The following is a 27,006-nucleotide window of genomic DNA, read 5'->3' as shown; positions in this document are numbered from 1 at the left end:
TTATTTTAGTAGTCATTGAGGACCGCTGACATTTTAAACGTAAATTATATCCGGAAAACTTTCAATTTTTGTTTATGTGTGTGAAAGAACATAATTTTTAATACACTCAAAAATAATTTAAACGTGTTCTTTTGTCTTTGCTTACTCCTATGGGAAGAAGGCGTGATTTTATGAATGTAGAATTTAAAATCCAATGTATGTATTAAAATGGCTGCATAAATAAAAATAACTTAAGCACTTGAACATTAGAAAACGTGAAGCTAACTCGTTGTTAGGTTGCGCTTTCAAAGGCAGATTGCAGTGTCAATATTTAAGCACAGTTCGCTGACGGCACTCGGCAAGATCTCGCGGGTATAAGCGACCTTTCCCTTCACTCTTCATGTTTCATTCAGTGTATTAGCAAGCCCAGGTTAACATCGATACCCATTACTCTTTACACAAATAACATGTTTCTTTTAAACGTGCTAGTTATTTTAGGGCTAGTGTGACGTAGATTGGATTGAATTTCGACGGGAATTGATCCGATTCTTTTTTATTTCTGATGAAATGTAAATATTTAGATGTTAATGTTGTAAATATTCTAATAGTCACTAATAGGAAACACGAAATCATTACTAATAAGGAATCGTCTTTAAATATTTCTGTAAGAAGTTAGTTATAATAACGAGACTAATTCAAATTGAACTATTCAGCGTCAAGTCACAGTAAATAGAAATGTCCAAATTAGGAGCCAGCTACCTGATAATTTGGTACATAATGAAGTATTTAATATACCGTAAAAGACCTCTGACGGTTCATTAATAAAATTGTTCTTCCAGAACTTAATTAATACGCAAAGTTTTTATAATTTTATAAAATTCTCCAAACATTTAATCTTCTTCATTTTAAGACATTCTTTTTTTCTGAACAAACTTATGAAATTTTCGCAAAAAGATTAGGTACGACCTCTGTTCAGGAAGAATAAGTTTGTTCAAATAAATCAAGGTAATATTTTATAGTGCTACATTTTAACAGTTGCCTATCTTTCCGTGAACAATGGCTTAAAAATACTCTTTTGAGATTTAATTACTCAGTAATGTTACTATATCGTGAGCTATTTTGGTGTATATTTCGGAAATGCGACTGCTTTTACTCGGCTTGGCCCAATTCAATAACTCAATAAGAAAATTGAACGTGAAATGTGTACATATGCCAACGCGACTGGTCATTCGTTAACCTTTGCCCTGATGTTGGATTAAGATAAATATAATTATGGTTCAATTCCATTTGTATGCACGTGGTTTTATAGCATTTAATATTAAATGATGGTCGAACAATCGAAACAATACTACGAAAAACAGATGTTAAAACTTCATTACCTATAAACAAGAATGTTTAACTTGTAGTGTGTTACTCGACTTTAAAAAAAGGGTTTTATTTGTATCGCGAACAACCACTAAACTTCATTACCTATAAACAAGAATGTAGCGTAAATACATTTTACAGCTAGGTGCTGAAAATTACTATCTGTAAGGTAAAGGTTCTCCCGAAGTTCCAGTCAATAAGCCAAAGTCGAAACACAAAGATATCTGTTGTGTGTACGTATTTAATTAAAACTTTGCCAGAACAAGGACGCTAAGACTTACTTGGTATTTGTTGCTATTGTTTTACGACTTTATGTAATTCACCGTTCATATTTATTGGGAAATTGTCTGCTTTTATAAGTTCATTGAACCTATATTTAGTGCGTATTTTACTTACACTTGACCTTTACGAAGAAACTAAGGTTGTAGAGCAATCATAATATTCGTATAATTAAGTAGTTATCCTTCATTTTTGTATGAATCTCACTGTGCCTCCTTCTAACGCCAGTTAATGGATCCAATTTTATTAATATAATATGAATTCTAGAACCTACGCTATCGAATGCTCATAAACGCTCTTCCGCAGAACAATCAGTAATTCTTTATCGGCTTCTCGTAATTCAAAAACTGTGTTTCTTGATTTTATAGTTTCTCAACTGAAATCAGTTCGAAATATGGCCATAAAGGCCATAAAGTCTATAATAATGGCACGTGTAAAGGTAGATTACTGGTACTACTATCGTTACGTATATTGAAACACGATGTCCCATGTAACATATGTTAGTCATGTAACGGAAGTGGATAGCACGCGAATGGACGAATCTGAAACAGATTGTCGCTAATGTGTACATAGCTTTACATACAAACATTATAATTAGATATATGACGCATGTTGTTGCATAACTCATTAAAGTTATTGTCTTGTGATAGGCCTAAAAATACATGGATAGATAGTAACAACATGAGATAGAGATATTCTTTCTTCAAGAATGCCAAATGCGCTCTATCTTTTAAGATGGTGGTGTTTAGTACAGTAAATGGTACAAATGAATATCAGTCAGTTGTCTCTGCTCTTACAGATGTCACCTCTTCGTCTTCACTTTTTCCAGAGTTCTCAATGTAAAGTTATCATAATCATAAAATGTTTTTCTTCGTGAAGCAATCTTTAAAAAGCTCTGCAGTACCAACAGATTAGTGTCAGACACTAGGCCTATGGGCATCAGTTAAAAGTGTATTTGCCATTTTAGCACACATCAAAATGTCGTGAACAAAATTACACCCTATTTTTGTGCAAGCTCTCGGTGACTTTATCACTAGGTCATCTATAGAAATAGTCTCATTACCATTTCTAAGTCCTTGACACCAATATTCACCATGAAATTCACACTTTTCACTGTAGTTTATAGCTAATACATGTGCATACATAATGTTGCACTTTCAACTGAAGCGAGAGCCCATTTGCTTAGGATAAACGACTGCGGAAACATCTCATTGGGAAATGCAAGTGAACGCAAGTAATAAAAGTTTTATATTACTCCGAGATTGTACTTAGTATAAAGTGCGGAGAGTTTACATGAATGTTGTGGAGAGAAAAGTTGCGATTAAAATTCTTAACAAATGTCGGCACCTATGTTATGTGATTTATGTGATTTAGTCAAATAGAATCATACTCTCAACAGTACGATTGTTGATTGAGGAGATTGTCCGAAATGATAGACAAAAGCTTCCTTTTATAATTATCACTATCATTTGCCGCAGCGTGTTTTTTCGAGTAAGATTTCAATAGACTGACATTTTATAACATAGATATTAATTATAACTTGTATAGAAATAGTGCTGATTAAAATATGACGAATATGACACGTCCTTAAATACAATCTAGAGTAGAAGACGCGTATTTTATTAGCACTTCATAAGATAGACTCCTTTGCATAAGCATTATTGCACTCATCGTAGCAGAATGTCATTTTAATTGTACCATTAGTCCGATGTGCCTGCACAACACAATGATGACTAAATTACCCGACGTCATACGTAAATCACCGTTAGTACTAGTAAATAGTATTTTAATGCACATAATGATACAAAAACATGTCAATTATCCATTTTAACATAGTACCAAGTAATTGGTGCAACTCGTGTTCGAACACCCTTATTTACATAACGATCTTTTTTAAACGAAATCGAATTCAATTTTGTGAGCGAGCGCAGTAATTTTGGATTTCCGTAATGACTTCAAAATCTTAAATTATGACAATGACTTAATAGGTAATAAATTAATAATACAGTACACAATCAAACCTACGTATGGTACCTACTGAGTATCAAAACTATCAAACATTAATACATCAAATAATAACTGGAAATATAATAAAGCATTGAAAGTTACGTAATAATTGCGAAATAATTGAAGTATCGCGTCAAAGCTTTGACTGTCATCATTAAACAACTCAGCGGATAGTACTTAACACCAATACAATAATGAAAGGCTACCGGTCGCCAGTGTCACCACACTCACCAAGTCACCACACAGAACACGGCTCCACTTGTCATCAAGATGGATCTCGAGTGCATTCCCAGATTGCGTTTGAATATAATTGATACCAGCAAAAAATAAAAGCTTTTCTGTGTCCCCGAGCAAACAAATGATGGTTCGGATCGCTCGTTCGGATTTAATGAAATTGTTCTTTTTCATTCAGCCGGGCGTTAAATATTATTGCCGTTGATGTAATTATTGCTGAGTAGGGTATTCGTAGACAAATGGTTTTTTGATACATTAATTAACGCTAACAAGATAAATACTTCAAAGGTTTTTTGCACATAAATCATTCATTTGTGGCCAACTTCAATGTATTTTGCTAACGAGTAAAAACATAAAATTGTAAAAGAAAATGTTTTATTATAGCGAAAAACTGAAAATAGCGAACGCAATAATACGGCCTATAAATATTTGTTACACCGCCTGTAATGAAAAAGTATTCTACCTTATCGAATTACTACCTCAAATAGCAACCTCTCACCAAATAGTAAAATATAGTTTTCCGACCGATGTTTCTTTTGAGCATCCAAATAAATAAAATAAATGTACATAAACATTACTAGGTAGTAATAATGTATGGCGATATTTTCTTTCATCAAATATAAAACACTTTCTCAATATACCCCGAATGTATCTGAATCTGTAATGTAATTTCGTTCTGTATACTTTAATTTTCTGGGCAGTATATATTTCAGCGGAACACTCAATTTTTATAGATAATGATAAATAAACGACATTTTATGTGTGATATTTATGTGCTATTTCCTATTTTCTTGAGTGTTTAATTTAAACTTGTTGAAATCCTTATTATTTATAAAAGTTCTTCGAAAATCCTATGAGATAAAATCTGCGAAGTATTTTAGTCAGATTTCTCGGGTTCTACTCACTACTCTATTTGTTATTATGTTTATTAATATGTTAGTGGCTGTGGATTGTTGATTATAATATTATACATAAGTTAATAATTACGACGTATAATATTCACGTGTTTGTTAATAATATGAACAAATCACACGTGACTAAGCCTTAGACAGTTATCGGTAATTCAAAATTACTAATAGGAAGTTAAAGTAATTTCTACAGCGTTAAAGAGTGAGTAAAAAACAGAATAAAATAAAACAGTATTTTGTAAATAACATAGAAAGCAATTCATTTATAAAACTGTTTCACATTTAACACGTTTTCAGAACAACTATGCACGGCCATTTTTCAATTAGAAAAGCTCTCTACGAACTGGCAACTTTCTAGCAAATACTTTAAACAAGACATCATAAACTTCAGTTATTCCTCAAAGAAAAGAAAAAAAAAATGTGCGTTGTGCCAACTGAAATGTTCACACTTCTTTAAGCGGCTATATCCGGTTTTATCCTGACTAATGTACGTGGTAATATAACTCGAATAAAACTACAAGAGCGTTCTAAGAAATTCAGCATTCAAGGGCTATTATGGCACGGCCATCTGGGAAGTATAACCAATTCAATTGCACAACGGATATGTACGGAACTGCTGAATGACGTCACGTAGCGGCCTCTCGTCCTCCTCAATACTTGTGGGGTTGAAGCACGTGGAATCCGTTGGAGAGACCAATAGGCATGCAAGTGGACATTCGCATGCATGCGATTAGAAAGTAAAAAAAGACCAATTGCATATTGATTGAACATTCAGGCAGAATGTGAAGGTTTTAGGACTAGGAGTCGTGACTCCTGTAGTCGAGATAGACTTGATGATAATTTTATTAACGGTTTTGCATTAACCCATAAATTATACGAGTGCGTACTGTGGGTTTACAATTTGCTTCATTCATATATCTAAAAAATAAAAATAGCAAGTTCAACAATCATAACTCATTTGAAACTTGACAGAAAAATAACCGTATCAAAATACGTGTAATTTTTACTTATAAGAATATCAACTAACTTAACCTTTATTTTTCAATCGCGTTTAAGACTTGTTAATATAATATTATTTGCGAATGTTTTTATATGTTGCCTAGCGTAACAATTTAGCATAGAGATAAGCATTCGTTCAACTGATTACAACGCTAATCTATTTGGAATGTGTGTAGACGTAGTGTGTACGTAATTTATACAATAATTCATTTAATTAAAACGTACCTACAATTATTCGTTTAATGAATCGATCACGTGCCTCACAGTTACATACCTACTGATAATATTGTGTACGTGTTTGTTTGTTTATAGGTACGTATATTATTATGTTCATCGATAAGCGGATTCAAGCCGGAGATAGAAATTAACGATAAGTTAATTGTGAAGAAAACTAAAGCAATGGAAGAATTTTAACGGCCTATTGACATCACGGTCTGCTTCAAAATGTGTGTCAAAAATGTGCTAGCATTCTTTTACTGTTATTAAAACTTTTCAACCACTTATTGCTTAAATAGAATGTATACTCGATAACAGTATTTAGTATCGTAACAATCGATTTTCAGTTAGCTATTAAAACGAATGGAGAATAGAAATAGCGTTTTCATGGTCTGTTAACAAAGGCTGCAGCGATTTCAAATTCAATTACAAAAGTTAAAGTCAGCATTATTCAGTAGGCACAGGCAACGCGCGCACTTCTGCATAAACTATATCTACTATAATTTATTCTACTACACGATTTTGAATAACTATACTTGAAACTCGCTGTTCAAGGAATTTTTGATGTTTGCATTCTTTCTTTGTTCTTAACTTTAACTTGTCCAAAATGAGATAGATTTTATTTTGTCACGAGTTCTTTAATTTATCAACTGATGCTGTTCCTAAAATAGTCACAAGTGCATACAAGTAGGTGTACTCTTTTATAACCCTGCCTACACCTTTACTCATTACATCCTTTATATTTACGTAGGTTTCATTTTATTTTTAGTCGCAAATGATTTATTCTGGAAAATGCCAGATCTCGGATGCTAGCAATGAATCTAAATTTATTTGCATTTACGAGTAAAAGAACCGCAAACATTTGCGTAATGAGATGTTAATATAGGTAATTATTTAAATGTACATCTTGTTGAACATAAGAAAATCAATTTTAAATAAATATAATTAACGTTCATCTGTCAGTCGTCAAAGATGCGCGAGCGCAAGGCATTAGTGTTGTGTTGTGACGTCATAATTCTGTTCTTTAATCAGGCGAGTGAAGCACGTGGCAAGTGAAACATGGCGATGTGTTGTGTTTACCTTTGTAATTGATTTATCCGAGAGCTTCGGTACTTGAGACCACGTGAGTTGAGGAAATAAATAAACATCGTTGTTGTTCTTGACAACTTAGCAACCAGAATGATTCTCAGGAGATATAAAATTATGAACTATATGTTACATAAAATCTGCAATGAGACTTAAAAGATCAAAATAGTTATACAGTACCCGTGTTTTTTATTTAATCGATTATTGTATACTCGTACTCACAAAATTCTTATTTGAATACATGAATTCACCGAGCGTTCTTAATAGAAAACTAATTGATTTTTCGCGTGAAAATTACTTTCTTTTGCATTTTTGTTTACATAAATAGTTTGCATTTTTCATAGTTCACGCTAAATATACATTTGCTTATGTAAATGCGAGTGGTATAATCAAATGTTGATTAATGTTGTACAGACAACCGGATGTAGAATCGAACAGCGGATATTGATAGTTGAATAGTGCAATCACGCCGCCAGCAATTACTGAACTAGTCATTTATAGGAGACTCCTATTAGTCGTGTTATTTAAAACTGATTTATTGCAAAACTAGTCGATTTGCATCACACACTTTTATAACACACGTACAAACAGACTCACACATGTAATTTAAATAGGAAATGGTTTATTTTTGACCCGGGTTTTTAACTATCTTCATTAACTTTATAAATAAGTTGAACGGTCTAGCTAGGGTAGAATGCTGATAACAATAGTATGAATACTTATTGTTCAAAGCTAAAAACTGCTTTTCGTCATTACGTACTAGTTAGTTTATATAGTACTGTAAACGCACTGAATCAATTGAACATTTAGATGGAACAAATCTTAATGTGATACAAATATTGTGCAACTGATAACAAGGCAGCACGAGTTAGAGGAATAAAATAATTAATGATTGCTTGTTAATAAGCGATTAGTCACTAACAAGGTTTTCAGATGACCGCAGTTTCGATTAAGATAGCAATATGACAAATTCAAGATCAGTGTCTTAATTAAGTACTAGCCAATTACGACGAGATAATTAGAATATTTTTACGTTTGAAATGATGATTATTCCAAACAAATTATGTTCTATTATTTATTTAATCTTACAGTGACAGGCCACTAAACGACATTAGCATATTAAAAACAAGTCACAATTAAAAAGTATTATTTTGAAATAGTAAAATTACTAGTTTAATAATTAACTATTGATATTAAAATAGTCTTCTTGGTAAACATTTTTCCGTAGTTTTCTTACACGGTAATTAGTGGAAGTTGACCATGCTAATATATTAAGCAAATGATGAGCCATTACGGGCAGCGTTTGTACGAGTAACGACAGATCGTTAGCCCAATGCTTACAGCATCATTTCCCACAGATTTCCTCGTAGTTTTTTGTGTTTTCCGAGTATAGTTTAAGGAAACGTATCTTTGAGTCATGTGTAACGTAATTTAACTGGAAGTAAGTGAGGCATAGTGACTATTTTAATCATTATTACATTGCCATTACATAGGGGTCTATGGTTTGATTTAAGAAATAGTAAGCTGTTTTTAATTTTGTTAGAAATCAGTCATACTCGTTGAAGAAAAAAATATTCACAATGCATTTCCAGCCTCATGTATTCAAGTGAATTAGCAGGGGATCGATAAATACAGCTAGCTATCAATCGGCTGACAAGCGCACAAATAAAATATATCCATGTATATTTTCTGAATTCACATCCACCTAAATATGTCGATTTTCTATCCAAAACTTGTTCAATGTTTCCATTTAAAAGAAATAAATCCAGTGACTTGACTCTTGAGAAGGGATGACAAGTTGATACTCTATTCCAGATCCGTGGACACAGCTGTTTCAGACAGCGTCGGCGTAAAAACATAGCTAATTTATTTAACTGCTCACTACAATAAAAATGTTCATGAATATTTAACCGTACTTAATACTCGTGAAATATACCCACTGACTTTCTTTAGCCAATTTCTTAACCGTGAAAAGGGCATCGTAAACGTTCAGCCATGTTAATTCAGCATATTTCGTCGGTATCTACCAGTGTACCAGTTACGCAACATGTTATAACACGGTCCACGTACTCCTGCCTAATATATAAAGCTACCGAACAAGGAGAACACACATACACAATCTACATAATACCTATTGGCATGTGTATTATTTCTGTCTTTTAGTAGAAATATAAGAGGAGTACACCACTCAGAGCTTTGTGTTCAATTACCGCGTTCCCATTGTCCGTGCTTCTCATACGACTAATGTTTATAAAACATTGCCTGCGATATGAGCGGAGTAGGAAACAATATCGATAAGCAATTTCTTCATTTCCTAGTAGCGCCATTTGTTATTGCATATTGCCCTTGATTTACATGTTCTATTGAACCTTACGTCGTTAAGGTTTATTTAATCTGTACCTACATTACACGCTCATTAGAATATGACTGAACAATTAACTCAATAATACTCACTGAGATATACCAATGTAATGGCCGTTTGTTGCACAAAGCACTCGTGTTTAGTTTTTGTCAGTGCCGGCAGACAACATAAACTTTTCGCGGTAAAAAACCTACCCAATTTCCCCAGAGTCCCTGAACAGGTAACATTTCAAAATTTCACATTGTTATGTTTAAAATCCAGCATGTTTTTTCTAACTAATGTAGTCGGGTGTATTCAGCGAGTAATAAAATAACAAACGGAGGATACCTCGCCACCGGCCATATTTTTGTCCGAAACAGACATGAATTTCAGTTTTTATGCGATTCGTCCGTGTTTTCCGACTCGTTAAACAATTCGATGAAAAATCAATAGTGTTTGTTTTACTTCATTTGAATATGATGCAAAATATTTTTATATATGAAAAGATAATATCGTTTGTTTTACACTTGGTAGCGATAAACGCAACGAACAGAAGACAATCGCAGTTTGTCTGCGTTCATCTTCGGCACATAACTATTCGTATTCGTCCGTCGCATTATGTCTGTGAAGGATAAAGGAGAGATCAAGATTGAGTTAATATACAAAGTTACGACATTGACGTGTCTTAAGTTTACGATCTGGTTTTACGACAGGTTATGTCTGCATACTGCGAAATAATTTGGACCACTCACTATAAAATTATAAAGTGAGAGTTTTAATGAGTACAAACGAACGGCTAATCTTAATAGGCCCGAACAATTTACCTTTTTTACCTAATCATTTTTATGGTATACAAAGTAAAAAGCTCTATGTCATAATAATAAATAATATTTCTAAAGTAACATGCATAGCTGTCATCTGATAAGGTAAATCGTATATAATCGGTGTGGCCTTACAGTGAAATCAATTTTCGCCTCAGGTTCGTTCCGAAGGTGTCACGAACGGCAATCATGTTGCAAATGGCACCAGAAGCGGAACTTGAGCGTTATAGCGCGACTTAGTTCTAGCCAGACTCCACCGGAGTACCGACTGCCAGGTGAGAGCCAATTTGTGGTTAAACGATCTGTCTCAATGACAGACAGCGATATGCCTATACCTACCGAACAAACAGATCTGAATATGTTTACATCGAGTTCTTGGAATTACAATAAAAGAGCCAATGCCTTCACTGTGAAGCATTTGAGGAAAGTTGTTTAAATAAAGTTCGAGCATGCGATTTCGTTTTATATTATTCTTTTACTTCTTGAAGCCTTCTCACTGTTACAAGTTATGCGAACTCCGGAGCTTTATCTGAGGTGTCGGAGCTCGTCACACATTTTCGACAAACTTATTTTAAGTGACAAAGTTTGTAGTGAACGCAGAAAATTAGTTGTTGAACTTGAAGCGCGCAACGAATACATAATAATAAATTTATAATTGGACTACAAGTACGACGGGTACAGATCAGGTATTATCGAACACGAGAATAATTGCAATGGTACTTGATGACATAACGATGAATTCTAGTAATTCATCAAACGATTGATATCAGCATTGAATGCTATTCTATACAATTGGAATCAGGGTGATATTACCTATGCATAAATAGTAAAAGGCATATATAAATCACGAATTGACGTCAGCGGTAATCGGCAATTGTTCCGTAGACCCTTGACATTGGAGCACAGAGATTTACTGCTTGAGAACCGGCCGTATCTCCTTTCGATGAGCTCGTTTCCTGACTAGTATAACATGGATACTATGTGCTACCTATACGTAGCTACACGTACACGTACACTAGCAGATAGTGAGTACCGCGCATTGTATGGTCATTATGCGGACCGCGCACGCTTGCCATTGTTCCGCCAATAAGCCGCAATAGCTTTTGATGAACATTGTTACTTTGTTGATTTTATTAATGGAGGTGTACGCTCTGATTGTACTGGCCATTCTTGTTTGATTTCTGTGTGTGTTTGTTTAGAAATTGAAATGTAGCCGGCTACACTTTTGTTGTATGGAATGCAGCATTTAGGTTTCAAATGAAATATGTAGCGTTTTCATGTGTGTATTCGTAGGTGACGTCGGTTTTAAATGGGTTTAGTATTATGATTGATATTGCTAGCTACGTTTAATTTTGAAAGTGTTTCTTATATGATTATTTATACAACATGACCTGAAGTTTCGTGCCAGGTGAACTAGTCATTGACCGAGAATGTCGGAATACCGCGAAGTACGAATTTAACCAGACGACTAGACTTAAAAATGTAGTTCAGGATGGCTGTATGATTGAAACTATTTGGCAAGTACTTTGAGACCAAGGGCGTCTTGTATTTATGTCGTACATCCTGCAATGAATGTTACATTTTCATGCAGCATTTATTTCATAGAATAGTCCTTTGTTTTATTGTTGTTGGACGATAAATGAAGCAAATGTTCGAGTCCAATATGCGTGTAATCACACCTTTTTAGGTAACCTATAAATATTTACAACATCGTTTTAATATTAACTTCAGTAGAATACAGTGATATTGACACAAATATAACATTTTCCTGTAATTACGATACATAATAATTAATATTAAATTACAACAAATTGAAGTTATTCTTAAACTTAATAATACGCTAGTCTAGTTTTCAACTGAATAACTTAACCTAGAAACATATATAATTTGTAAACAAGGACTTATTCTATTTACGGTTGCCATGAAACAAACGCAAGAATACATTTAAAACTATAAAGAGACGTTTCTTGATGAATTCGATATCGAGTATCGAATCGGTGCGATCGATAACAGCTGTTGTATCTAATCATGACAGCGGTAACTCGAGCGGAAGCTGTCCGAGGGACGACACCGGCCGATAAACGACTAACACTGGATTTCACTTCATTCAATGCGATTCATTATAACTAATCTAATCGAGACGAGAAAGTTTATTCATACGTCACCTTTCACTTAACTACCATGTCGCATGTCACTTCGAATTGAATATTCGAATGAGTGTTCCTTTTTTCAAATTAATGTCAAAGAGAACATGACATTTTCTTTTTTTTTGTTTGAATGCACGAATGCACAAATATATCCTTATGCATTAGCAAACGATCTACTTACTTCAGGCAAAACAAAATACTTGTAAACCTTTGTTTTCTAAATTATGGAATAGACAATAATAGCCGATTTGACATGGTGGATAATTGTACTAAGTTCGGAAGTAAGTTATTTTTAAATGTACTAATTGAGAGGCACTTACAACTAATTGGACAATTTAATTTAATAGATTTTACAAAGTCTCAATTATTAAGCTTATTAACTTTCACATAAAACATACTTTGCTTTCCTTGAATGATAAATGTCAAATGTCTACCGTTTGACATTTAAAAATTAGTGCGCCGTTGTTAATTGCCAATATTTGTCTTCATCAGGCGCATTGTGCGGGTTACGAACGTTTCTTATGCAACACTGCTCTCGTGGACCCGTTCACCATCTAAATAGTTGTTGTGGTACAAGGGACTTACTACTCAACGAGTGGCGAGTACTTGGTTGGCAAGATGGATTTAAATTTGATTTGGCGGAAGCTCGTTAACGGCTTTAATTGCGAAGTTTCCGTAGAATAGCTAACAAGCTTTTCGCGTTTATAGGAATTAGCGATGCCGGCCTAATTACTATTCGTGGTCCGAATTAGGTTCACAATGCCTTTGTGGGTTCACAGCCTCGCCAGCATTAAATTTTAAATCCATAACGTGTAGTGGCGTCTCGTAAATTAAAATGCATTACATTATGCAGTATGACAGTCTGCCCAGCTTCGTTCGTCGGCCTAATTTATTGTTTCGACCAATATTTGCAATTAAGTATGCACAAAGGTTAGGTGCGATGACTCGCTCGTGGAGGCTGAGTGCTCGAGACCTCGTTTGAGAGCAGAAATACGAGTGAATTCAGCAGTTTCAAGTACTGGAATCTTAGTTAATTCGCCGGACAGCCGCAGACTCGGCACTGCTTTGAGGTATTAAATTGTAGTGCTATTAAGTTTGTGCTTGCCTGTGAGTAAAACACTGATTACTTTTTATTTTCTAGTGATCAGGTAGTTTAATCTCTAGATACTTAAGATTTCATTATTTTTCATTCGTCCAAACTAAAAATATAAACATAATTTGAGGCGCCCATAGCCAGTTGCGCTCACCGGTTGGTAAACGATCTGTGGGTTAAGCAATCCTCGGCGCGGTCATTCCATAGATGGGTGACCGCATAGTGGTATTTGAGATGGGCGTCTCCGTGCTTCGGAGGGCACGAAAAAAGTCGGTCCCGGCTGTTGTCTTCTAAGATAACAGTCGTTAAGCCACGTCAAAGGCCTCTCGGGCGGCTTGAACAACTTTGACACTAGGTTGACCACTAACCATACGACGAACGAACGAGGAAACCCTAAAGGTAAGCACGTGTAATCATTTTATTATGAGGAAAAATATAGTAGGTAGGTACTATTAAAAAATGGCGAAGCATATATCACTGCTATAAAATGGCTATATTAGTGGTATGAAAACGTTACATATTTAGATGAAGTGCTGAAGCATAAAATGAAGGTCGGAGGACCGGATCCGAACTCACAACATATGGAAATATTTATGCCATTTTCCTATAATAATACCTTCCAAGAGGAAAAGCGTTTATAGTCATAAATTACATTTTAATACCTCAGTACAAAGGATGAATAAGGGCTGGTGTGTTTTTGTTCGCATTAATTCCTGCTTTACACGTTTTCAGGTAGCATTTGAGTATTATTAACAACACGTTTTAGTTATTAATTTATTCATAAAATACATAATTTTGTTTAATTATTATTTAAACGTTTATTTTACTAAACGTTATGTGCAAATTATGTTATTTCTCGTGACAAAACTTGTATATTTGCATAGTACTAAATAGTTTCATTATATTTATTAAGTGTTCGCTATTTTTTGATACTGGAAACAATGCGTAATAATAATAAGGAAAAGCTCGTTGACAATCATTAAATTGTTTGATTTATTTGAAACTAAATAAGTAGTTTCACAGTTCAACAATTGTAGAAATAAAAAATATTTAAAAAAATACAAAAAATATTTAATTTCTTCTTTAAATCAAAAATTAATTTGAAGATGTCAAAATATTTCGTTTACTAAACGCTGGTAGTAATATTCATACGTCTGTTAGCACGTGACAGAAAAACAAAAAAAGCCGCCATTTTTAATTTCAAGGACTTAAAAAAATTGTCATAAAACGTTGGTCGTAAATAAGTGAAGTAGGCGTGAATGTGCAAAGCGTTGACAACGTACAATACGATAAGTGAGCTCTGAGCAATAATTACAGATTCAACACTTGTAGCCTGTAGCACGCTCCGCTGAACAATATGATCGGTAGATGACTAACCGACACGTTTACAGGACAATTGATAGCTGCAACAAATTGCCGCGTATCGAATGAATTGCACTCCGCTTTTTTAGATTACATTCCAAAATATTTATGGCAGATAGATTTATATTTACAGTTGAAAATTTATGAAGTTAAACTCTCGCGACTTGTAATGTAATATTTGTTTTATTCATTATTAGCTTTTACCCGCGACTTCGTCTATTAAAGAATAATTTAGTTGACATTTATTTGTTTATTTAAGTTATAGAAAAACCTTAATAAAGTAATTATTTACAAACGATCTAAGGATTAATAAAATGACGATTAGAACTGAAAGTTACAGCAGATGCGTTTTTTGTACATATAATGCTAATTTCATTTAAATATGACGCAAATTACTAAGAACGCGACACAATTGCAAACAAATTACCTGAAAATGCATTACACTGAAAATATTATTTCAGGTATTATTAACCGAACCGTTCTCAGGCAAAAAGTTTGACATTGAAAATAACAGACAAAACGCACATGCCTCAGTTTACGTCAAAAATTACGATCGGTCGTCAAAGTTGAAACTAAAAATGTCTAACATTAAACTAATGCAAGGCTGTTGTAAGCAATGGCAATAGACAGAGCTTCCAAGAACGCTTTTGTCTCCTATAATATTTATTTTATTTCTGTATTTTTTCACCGAGAGCGGAGGAAAGTGAAAACATTCCTATGAGTATGTTTATCCGCATGAAATTATCCAGGCATCATGAACAGCAAGAGGTTTCACAATACCAATTAATTGGACGCATTAAGCGTATTATTATTTCCACTAAATTATTAATATCAGCGTAATTCATTTATTAGAATATACGGTCACATATACATATTATTATTTTGTATTGCAATTGCTAATAAATTGGATAACGAAATTGTCGAATGCTGTTTCAGTAATCAGACCGATATTATGTTGCACAAACAAATTTTATGCTGGCTTTGTTCGTTTGACCTGATAGAAGTTTTATGTATTTTATGGAATATGGTCGTTTGCTATATAAAGCAGTCGGAGAACATCCAGAGCGTGAGTGGATTTTATCGTTATATTAGAAGACTTACCTGAAACTACTGCACGGGTGTATGACCCAATGTCCCGCCGCTTTCTGCCTGATGCGCTCTTTCATCAGCGCTTTCTTAGAGCCGAAGAGTTTCATGGCCAGTTTGTTGTCGGTGGGCTGGAAGAGAGCCTGCAGTTGGTTCCGCAGGAAGCCTTGCTTGGCGTCCGGCGCCGGTGGTGCTGGCTCCACTGGCGTGCCGTACAGGGACACATCGTCCAAACCACCGAAGTGGACTTTGCCGGTGCCGCTGCCCTGTTTCAGCGACATATCGGCGTCGCCTGTAAACAAAAACTTCGTAAGAACAATGGACGGATGACAATGACAGCTCAAGTGGCTTCATTCTACGGGGTTTTAGGATTCGATTGGATGTACGCGTTTTGTTCTTTAAACGTTACTGATATAATATAAAAACGAGGGTTACGAATGCAGATATATCTGGCATGTCTGCATCTTTTAATAAGTAACTTTTAAAGTTCTAAATGTTATCGTCCATCGTATTATTACGGCCATGAACTACTGTTACTAGGTATAGTATAAATATTTGTTGTAAATCTGTTCGAAATGTTCCGAACTTGTGAAGTAACAGGCACGTAGTACGCTAACATCTGCAACCTCAAATGCATCCCGTATACTTGCCCGCTCATGAGTAAAATTGCCTGATAGCCGTGTAATATACAAACCGCTGGGAAACTTCTCTACAGTCGGTTATTCACAAATACTGATGTATTATTATAATCTATCAACGTTTAGTTCAATAGACTAAAATTATATGTTATGACTATAATACTGTATATTTTGTTTATTCGTGTCAAAATGTTGATAATGACTAAATGATTCATAAAGTCCTTTATTTATATTGTTGTCTTTCTAATGTAAACGTTGGTACATTATTACAACTTGTACAGCTGCATTAAACCAACAGAGAGCAACAATACGCTCCGTCACAAAAGTATGATACTAGAGCGTGTTCACAGTATGCATCTATGGGTTGAATGTGACGGCTAGTCGGCTACCCCGAAGCGTAGAGCGGTAGTTCACAATTCACATGTGCCAACAATACACCAGGGTCAGTGACGTTTGCTGCTGCACATTGTTCCAAAATCAATAGAGATGTGAGGGCACCAAGCACGGCTCACAATGGCGGACGCTCGAGGCGCGCCGATGTTGCCAATGTTATTGTTCTTTTAATGCATTTGCTTTCACACAACTGTTTCGTACAAAGCCACCGCGCTAATAAATTAAAATATGAGAGCAAAGTTTGTTATTGTTCTATATGTGTGATACGTATCTCGGATTACGGGCCCACGAGACTTGATGACTGATTTGATTCGAGGCCGAGGTTTCGTGATCTGCGCTCAATTGAACCACAAAGAGCAGTTGTATCTGTTTATAAAAATAACATTGACTTTTACCAAAGGTCAAACCAAAACATGCTCTACTCTTGTTATATCATACGTAGTTTTCGACTAAATTAAACGAGATATTGGAACAGATGGTGGGGTAGCTATAAGAATAAAAAAAAGAAAAGGTAAAACTATATTGGAGAATCTTTGTTATGAAAAAACTGAACCAGAGGGAGGCGGATTTTGGTTAACAAAACTGTTTTGTAAAGGCAGTCAAAACAATTCCCAGAAGTAAAAATGTTCTCATGAACGGTGAGCGATATAAAGAATCGTGTAGGCTGAATGTCGATGTATCATGATTGGGTGCGTTAACGAGTCGCATGCACGAGCATCTTGGGTATGTTCATTACAGCTGATAAAACAGACGATTAAACAATGAGCCAATGGCACTTCATTGATTCAAGTGGCGTCAACACTGTAACTGGAGACAGCCAATCAACCGAGGCGCGGTGCGTGCCGCCGCTACACGCTACCCTAATAGCGAAATCGTTACACTTATCAAATATTTAGACTCGTCTCTTTAAATAGGTTTGACCACGAACTCATCCTGTTCCTTTTCAAATTATTTATCACTGTATCTACGTCGTTATCACTTGGTATCCTCGTCAGTATATCACAGATACAGAGGTAGTCTCTTGTATTTTATGGATTCAAGGATCGAGTGCCACGTATTTATCCGACCATATTTTCTCAAGATGGAATGTATTTCAGTTTGTGATTTTCTGTTTCAATAAATGTCTTGTGTACAATGCAAAGCTAGTCTTTCATAGTCTTTGAAGTTAAATAAACGAAACGTACAAAGACGATTACCTCATTCGTAAGGTATTGTAATGTAATTGAATTACATAAAACACAATCTGATATACTCCACCTTTCAAGTGGGAACGAGAATGAAAGATGAAGAACGAACAGTTTTGTTATAAATAATAATGATTCATTATGCTGAAACAATAAACAGAAGAGAGATTTATAGCTGCTGCAAATATTATATGTAACCGAGCGCTTTTACTCGACAAACTTTAATTAAAGGGAAGTTTTATACGAAATGAGTGCTAAAGGAGCAGGTGAGCCGTTCCCGTTGCACTCGACGAAACAATTTGTGTGAAAGCAATTTGAAGAGTTATACAAAACTTGTAAGTTTATTGCACAAGGCGCGGCAAAATAGGCATGAGATTGATTATTTATTTTATTGTAGCATTATTAGAATTGGTTGCATTTGTTGATTATTATTGTCAGCCTTGGAATCAGCAGTGGACGGTACAGTTTAGTGGCGGTGATGTCACGAGATGCGGACACGTGAGCCGCCACACAGGGAATTATAAACATTCCACAAATACAGGCGAGGATTTACAAAGCACAAGCTTGCTTTATTAGTAACCAATTATGACGATAATTCTCAACTACAAAAAGTCTGCATTGTGCTCAAAAAATGAAAATATTTCAGTATGACAACAACAGCATTTTTTACGTTTCCGAAATAGTTTTTTCAGTAGATATGGAAGTTTGTGACTCATAGTTCAGAAATGTGTGGCATTTGTAGCAGTTCTAAGACTCATGTCGAGCGTTTGAACTAAAGTTCGTTACACTTACCTTTAGGCATGTTTAGAATTTTTACAGTTCCCCGTAAACGTGACCTTTTGTGGTTAGCGGTTAGTTATAAATATAATCCACGTGACGATCCATGCAGTTCTTAAGCACATCACATAAAACACACATCGGAGGACAACACGTCGACACACACTTGTTTACAATATTAGTTATAATTACACTATACTCGAACTAAGCTTTTACTTAAATAAATCTCATTGACTATGTATAATTGACTAATGTTGATTTGGCTTTCGATTTTGGCTGAAATAAATGTACAGTTGTAAATTACTTTATTCTCAATTGGTTTGACGTTATCGCATCCTCAACATTTATAGAAGTTGCTATGTTTTCCTGTACTATGAGTGTACGGGGTTTCCGTCGGGTTAGAGGTTCTTAACCAGTTTTTTTATTCAATACGTCCTGTCTCGTGATCATAATAAGTTTTTAACGTGGAGCTACAGTTAAGGTGCAATTTGACAACAGCAGTAGGTAAGTGCAAATTGTATCTGAGAATAGAACTGAAGACGTCCCCAGCAATTACCGGCCAATTGAGACAAAAGGATAATGTTTGGCCGTCGTGTCAAGGTCACTGGTTTATTCGTTCAATTGGAAATAAAAATTGACACGCTAGATTTATTCATTTAAAAATATTTTTATGTCATATTCATATAAATTTATTAATGTTACAACGTACTTAGATACCCTTGAAAACGTTCTCAAATTGAATAGTGCAACTTGATTTATGGCACATTTGATAGACGCATTAAAGTACCTTCGATATGTCAGTAGGTACCTCTCCATACGAATGAATAGAATGATTGATTGCAATAGTTTCCTCCTTTATTTTATTTACAATTCTAGACGTTTATTATGAGAAGCGGCTGGAGTGACTTCATTATCCATTTAAATGTTTCACTTACGGACTATTACTTGTACAAATAGAGGATGTAATTAACACTTGTTTTACATACGCTAAGGGACATAATGATTATGTAGGCAAACGATATCGTATCAACACCGGTCACTTATGTACTTGTTCCAGATATTTATAACGATACGAATATTATGTTAAAGGAAACTTGTACATTTACAAAGCGTACATATTTACGTATGCCTCATAATTATGTTGTTATAATTTTACAAGTAACAACCTCATTACAATTGCACGGTCTTGAGTAAGAATTAAATAAATTGGATACTTATAGATCACCGTGAAATTGTAAAGATCTATTTGACTTTTATGTCTTCATTCATGTTACAGTCTGCTCTCGGTATTAAAATATATCGTAGTTGAATAACTTTCATAACAATATCGTGTAGATATCGTGTAATACGAAATATTCCGAGACCTTGACTTTTGAACTAATAACGTGTACGTCATTTGTATGCATTTTTACGTGATGTGTTGTGTAGTCAGTTATTATAGATATCGATCGTAGTCGAACGTGCGTGTATTCGTCAGTCGTGAAAGTTAAGTCAACAATATATTATTTATTCAGTTTTACGTTAAGTAATAAAGTTAATATCTCGGTGCGCTGCGACACTCGTTTTACTTGACGTTACCGGTTACAGTTATTAGTACTTATTAATTAATACAGTGGAACGATTGTTAGCCATTGTTTTCAGACATACGCGTCATATATTTTTATTCGTATCACAAATGACTTGTTTTGATTAAGCTCCAGCGCGCACATTAACTAGTTATGTTGTTTGGCCACACATGCAAGTTAATTCTCAGAAACATTCTAGAAAGTTGCATTGAGGACGTGTGGTGATTGTGCATTAAGTTCGTAGCGCACTAGGACACAACACAAATATATCTTGCACCTCTAAAACTGTTTATTGTTTTGTAATTTGACGAGAGACGTCAATAAAAACAAACATTAAAGTGTCATAAATACAACTATGTTGTAAAGTTTATGTGCCGATAAGTTACAATGAATTTTGTAGTCACATATAATTATAATGTGCGGAGCGTTATCGGGTTTAATTTTAGCGTCGGGAACACACGGCAGATCGTACGGTGTGTGTGTGGCTATCGTTCAGGCACAAGTTCTACTTACTTTCGCGGCTGGCTAGTCCACATGTGTACTTCACAACACTACGGAACAGGTAGTTGGTGAACCTGGCACAACACATGTTGAATGTTTTTTAATTTAACGTCAATGTATCGAGAACGGCATTTTGATGGGCGAGCGGCGCGGGCGGCGACGAGGTACGGAGAGGCGAGCGCGACTGATCGACGCACATAGCACTATACAATTGACCGGCTAGTGGTGGCAGGGCTCGCTTTCGATGAGATACGCCACGGCGCCCCCCGAAATATACACTGAGCTTATAATACCATGTATTGTATACGAACGGACCGAACGCCCGCCCGTGCCAGCAACCCACCATGCACTGATATTTTTTCCAATACAGAGACCAATTAATGCCAATGACTGACGAAACCAGAAGCAGATCAGTGGTAGTTCTCAGCTAATAGGTCTCGTGTTTACTATGTTTTATGGCTGGATAGCTTTACGACTCATTCTGCCGGGCCGGTTAGTGGCTGACAATTATATTATTTATGACAACTTTGTGTTATGATCGATTGACAGCTGTTTGACGTTATTGACAAGAAAATGACACATTAAATTTTATTCAAACAAGATCGGCTATTTGTTTTGTTGGGAAGTGACGTGTTGGTGATTTTCGCAGAATTCACACAGAATCGTGATAGTTTAACTACGCTAGTGTGACCACTTTCACATTTTTTTAAGCCTTCAAATATTTCTTTATTTCTATTATCTCGCCTCGATAATACAATTAAAAAACCAAATTATCATCGCTGGGCTTTTTGAATACTACTATAATTAATAGCATAAATTAAAATGTCAAAATAGCAATTGATTTCCAGGGTTCTAAAATTCTTAAATGAAATGTTATCAAAATTATATTTTATTAGGGTAAATATGTTTCATAACATAATTAGATAATTACGAAAATATATTTTTTAAGGGTTTTGATCTCCATAAGTTTAACGACACACGAGAGTTTCAAAATTTCACTTTAATGACCAGTAATAATTTCGCTGATAAAAACAGTTAGTAAAAAATATGGAGGTTAAATAAAAAAAAACTTCGATTTTCGGGGTTATTCGATGACGTATGCTTACAGTCAGTCTAGAAAAATGCGAATAACAATGAGGTCTCAGGACTGACGTATATCATAGTCGTATCATTCATAATGATACATCACAGATCACGTGATTTGAAAGGGAAAGTCGTACAAGAAATAGTGTTTTTTAGAACATCCGCTGACTTATGATAGGAGTTTATCTTGACCTCTGCATTTATGTTAAAATGCAACAAACTAGTGCCAGTTTCTTCGTATTTAACGTAATCTGAATAACGTTACTCCTAAGCTGTAGATTAAGCAACAGGAAAGTTTAATAATTTATTTTCCTTATAGATTTAAAGTGTATCCAAAATAATACACGATTACGTGCATACTAGTCTTAATAATGCCATGAAGATTTGGTAGTCTTATATCATACCAAAATTTATTGTTTTCAGCTATTATAAATTATGTCTGGATTTCTAGATTTATGTGAGGTTAAGAAAAAGACTAGACGAATGTTTGGAATAAAAACAAATAATTTATATGACTCATAATAATTCTGTGGAAAATGCTCTTTTGTATGAAATTTCTTGCAGCTGTGTACACGACCGCAATATTGCGAAATGCTAATAAAATTAATCGTATGTGGTCATACAATATTTATATAGTGTTTATTGATTGGCTATTTAGTTCATTCTTTCGTTTTATATTTAACTAGATTCTACTCACTATTTCGTTGTAGAAGATTTAAAAATTGTGTAAAATATCCTGTGTGTTGATCCAGGTCGTAAACTATAAGTTTTATTGATTTTATGCTCTTATTAAGTAGTCCATACATACATACATATGTATATATAGATATATATATGTTTAGTAATCTCCTTTGTTATGGTATTATACTAGAATTTAAGGGCTTTTGAGTAATCGCACAGTACTACATATTTTTAGTTAGACATAAACTACACTATCAAATCTAACTATTTTCTGCGACGCAGCAAAGATGTATCCACTTACTAGTTTTTGTCTTATGTCAATTCGTGAGTCTTCAACGTAATTTGAAGAGTCAGTGGCGTCGGTAACCACGTTTGATGTCCAGCCGACGTTTTCTTGTTTTAATATAAATTAGAAAGCGTGTGTCTATCCTTTGGCATGCAAATTTAAGTAGCGCAACGGACCCTCTTGTTTTGCTTAATTTTTTAGGGCGTTGTAACCGTATCTTAACCGCTTTAGTATCCTTTATGTAAAGGTCTCAAGTTTCTCAATTTGTAGGATGATTAAATTTAATAATAAAAGCTATTTTTTGGTACTCAAGGTGTACAAGAATTGGAATTGCTTTAGATTAGTAACCTTTATTTACTCTAACAATTAATTTACTAACTATTATTTTAAGAACAAACTTCATCTTAATTCGTAGATGCGGAACAATTATCTGCAAGTTTTTGTAAGCGTGGTAAATCGAACTAGCGACACGCGACCGAAATGAGAGCAGAGCATCTTTGCAGATCCGGAAGCTTTACTCAGTCCATGAATCTTCTGCTAATAACTGGTTATGCTGCGGTCAAACTGACCAAGGACTTTGACATCCTGTATCCATACCGCAAGTATTTATATAATTGATACATATATCAGTGAAAATGTATTTTTATTCCTGCTTGCTATACTGTCATGGCTAACTGTAGAAGTCTGATAGATTTTATTACGGGGAAGGATGTAAACTGAACTATCATTTATTGTTTAGTAAAAAGTACTCGCAAGCAGAGTCACGGGTAAAAGCTATATTATATTAAGTAATTCATTCACGCTCTCTATAACGTGATTAATATCGTCATCCAACAAATGTTTAACAATTTTAGTGTAAATATTCGAAATATTCGCAAAGTTTAACATTTTTATATTTTTTGTATGACAGAAGTTAGTACACCTAGTTTCAAGGTAGAATAATCACGTTTACTCAGCAAGGTCCGTTGTTTTGCGACGTCTCATCTCATAATTATTAATAATGAAATAATAAAACTGATTCTATGTTTTATTCGGACATTCCCACGTCATTGTCTTTGTTCTTATGTTAAGTAATTGCAGCGATACATGCAGTTATAACTACAAAGAATTTTGTTCGTCGCTCGTGAAATTTGGCGACGGAATTTAGCAAATAGAATCGCGTAATTATGTTGTAACAAACATAAGGACAATGCTATTCATTGTGTCACTAATAGGAAACGTGATAAAATGTTCTGAATAATGTGTAAAAATCATTTTTTTTGGAAGAACGTATTTTTCTATAGTGATGACATAATATGTATTTTTTTAAGGATGCGTATATTTCTATAGTGATGACGGAAGGTTTCGTAGTGACCCCTGCTATACATTTGTGGTCTTGGATTCTTGAATAATTTTCTTAAGACATGTAAAGTCCCGAATCTTCAAATGGCCAGTATAATGGACACAATTCTTAACCCCCTCTAAATTTGATAGGAACACGTTTCCTGTAGTCAATTATTATATTTTAACAAGCATTCTTTTAACAATTTTTATATCGTTTTCGATAAACAACAACTACAGTTTAGCAGGTGGGCTTTTACCTCAAAAAGTATCGTCGACCTAAATATGTCCAGCGTGCCTAATAATGACACAGAAAGTGCGGTACAAATAATATAGATAATGATTATGACACTAGTCATTCTACCTCCATCAGCATTCATTAAGTGGACCGCGAGAGTAAACTTGGTGTTAGATTATGATGACTATAATAAGCCATTTCCCCAGTTTTTACGGAGTCACACGCCCTACACATGAATATCGCTTATCTGAGTACAAACTGACAATTGCTTCTAAAGGCTCACCTACTTTTACAAACAGCCGAAGATTATAACAAGTTTCAAGCTCTCTAACCTCTCTATCAATCAGTATAACACTAGTCATTGAAACTTGCATCAAAATATAAAAAATCCATGGTAAGTGGCATGTTTGTTTAAGTCCCTGCATAAAATTGTATTATAAACATGCAATGCGAGAGTTATGACCTATATTCTCTTTCAAAAATTTAGTTTTCTAAGTGGTACTTTTTCGGCCATGCGTCGCTACAAAGACGTCATTACTCATTATGATATCTTTTATGTTACCGCAATAGCTTATTTTAGAATAACCGCATCTATTGTTTTTGGTCTTGTGAATAATTAATTAACAAATTAAGTCAACAGGAAAACTTCGAACTAGGTTTTATAACTATTGACTTAATAGCGGAACAAAGTTTAATAACATATAAATAGAAATCAATATTCTAAATAAGTACAAAAAATAAAATACATAATGTGAAAAATCCTCGACCTTGCATTTATAATGAGAGTTCAATGACATTTTTACTTTTTGTATAATGTTAAAGCAAAGAGTTTGAACGTAATATGACGAATTGTAAATAGACATTATTGAAATTGCATACATATTTAGTTTGTCAATGCAAACTGCACTCGGTTGGTCAAGGATACGGGAAATTTACATGTAGACTTACTTCATTAATCATTGTTTTTTGCGAATGTTAACTTACTAGTACTACCATATTTTTTTGTTTTTTATTGTTTCAGTCCCATGTTACAGTATGGTTTTATGCTTATTTTTATTAAGCCTCCGATTTACCTTTGAGATTTACTAGAAGAGAATCCGGGATTGGTTACTTTATATGTGACATATTAGACCTAGACCGCCGAGTTACATCGTTAATTATTACCCGTCGGCAGTATATATCTATTGTATTATAATTATATACTATTGCATTATGTACTAATGCATAGGTATTGCATCATACCGCTACTGTCATAGGACACTAACTGAAGTAACCTGTTTACAAACACTGTAAACCAATCTGCACACTGAATATAACTTCCTGTAACCGTTCATTGTAACCAAACTCTAAAGCAACCCTTCTGTGATTAACTTAAGAGAACATACATAATATCACGCAAGTTTTACCCGAAAGTGAACTGAAGTCAGAGGTGTATCAAGTACACCCACGTTTCACTTTTTACAATGTTGGTCCCATGTAAGGGGAGCGAGTCTATTGCCATTTACTGGGCACTTTACCAAACTCCGGGCTATTTAATGAAATATTCAGATAGAAATTAGAAATGACCAACTCAGGAGATCTTCGTAAAATAAGAGTTCGTGTATTACTAGTTCCATCACGCTAAGTTTTCGTTACGACCGTTATTTCTGAAACGGTTGGCATAGAAACTGAAATTTGCTGACACCTACTTCATAATCTGTGTGTATGATTTATTTTCTCTGTTATTTACTTAACGATCGATTACAAATCAATAAACAGGATAAGGTTTATCTAGGTTCTGAATTTGACAAAATACTTTCTTTCGAAGAATTAATATTCTTAATTATTTAAGATATTAAATAATTTATACGTTATCCAACATAGAAATAAACAGCTACTACAAATTATTTTGTCCCAAAATCACATTGTCACAGTTTGCTTCGACATAGTGACGTAATAAAGTCACTATACGATCGGATACTAGTTCAATACAAAGTACCGTTCTGCGGGAAAAGGTTCAAAACGAACAAATTTTGTAACTTCATGACTTACTTCTTCATCAATCATTGTAGTTCTTTTAGCAATAAAAATAAATGTTTCATATTATGTATTAATAAAATACGAGCATTACGTGTTTGATATATTTATTGACAGAGAATGCCAAATCGTTATATGATTAATATATGGCATCTACCATAGAGTAGAAGGAGTTTAGGTGGAGTTTAGGTTCACCACATTTCTCCCCTCCTAACCTCTTAGCTGTTCTGAATATAAGATGCAGCCAACACCTGGTTGAGGTGTCGGCGCCAGACATCGCCGTTGTCGGTGCGGATCTCGTAATGAAGTCGGCCTAGACGTCTTGTGATAGTACCAAACTGCCAACGGTGCGAAGCACTCGTGTAGTCACGGGCCTGTACACGTTCGCCGACTTCCAACTG

The 27,006-nt window shown here is 34.6% G+C and overlaps 1 protein-coding gene across 16 annotated transcripts in view; it reads right to left on the bottom strand.

Annotated features, from left to right (window-relative positions):
• Ih (hyperpolarization activated cyclic nucleotide gated potassium channel Ih) overlaps positions 1–27,006 on the bottom strand; it is a 257,619-nt gene that overhangs the window by 30,429 nt on the left and 200,184 nt on the right. For 14 of the 16 annotated variants that reach the window (XM_076124864.1, XM_076124869.1, XM_076124873.1 and 11 more), the window contains one exon: positions 15,939–16,215. In XM_076124864.1, the coding sequence (XP_075980979.1) occupies positions 15,939–16,215 (277 nt within the window). Of the gene's footprint in view, positions 1–15,938; positions 16,216–18,930; positions 19,192–20,993; positions 21,471–27,006 lie in introns of those variants that run through there. The other 2 variants (XM_076124880.1, XM_076124879.1) reach the window with 2 other exon arrangements.

The sequence above is a fragment of the Anticarsia gemmatalis genome, chromosome 17 (genome assembly GCF_050436995.1).
Source record: "Anticarsia gemmatalis isolate Benzon Research Colony breed Stoneville strain chromosome 17, ilAntGemm2 primary, whole genome shotgun sequence".
NCBI lineage: Eukaryota > Metazoa > Arthropoda > Insecta > Lepidoptera > Erebidae > Anticarsia > Anticarsia gemmatalis.
Note: the sequence above shows the minus strand (reverse complement) of the source record. Positions and strands in the feature narration are given on the sequence as shown.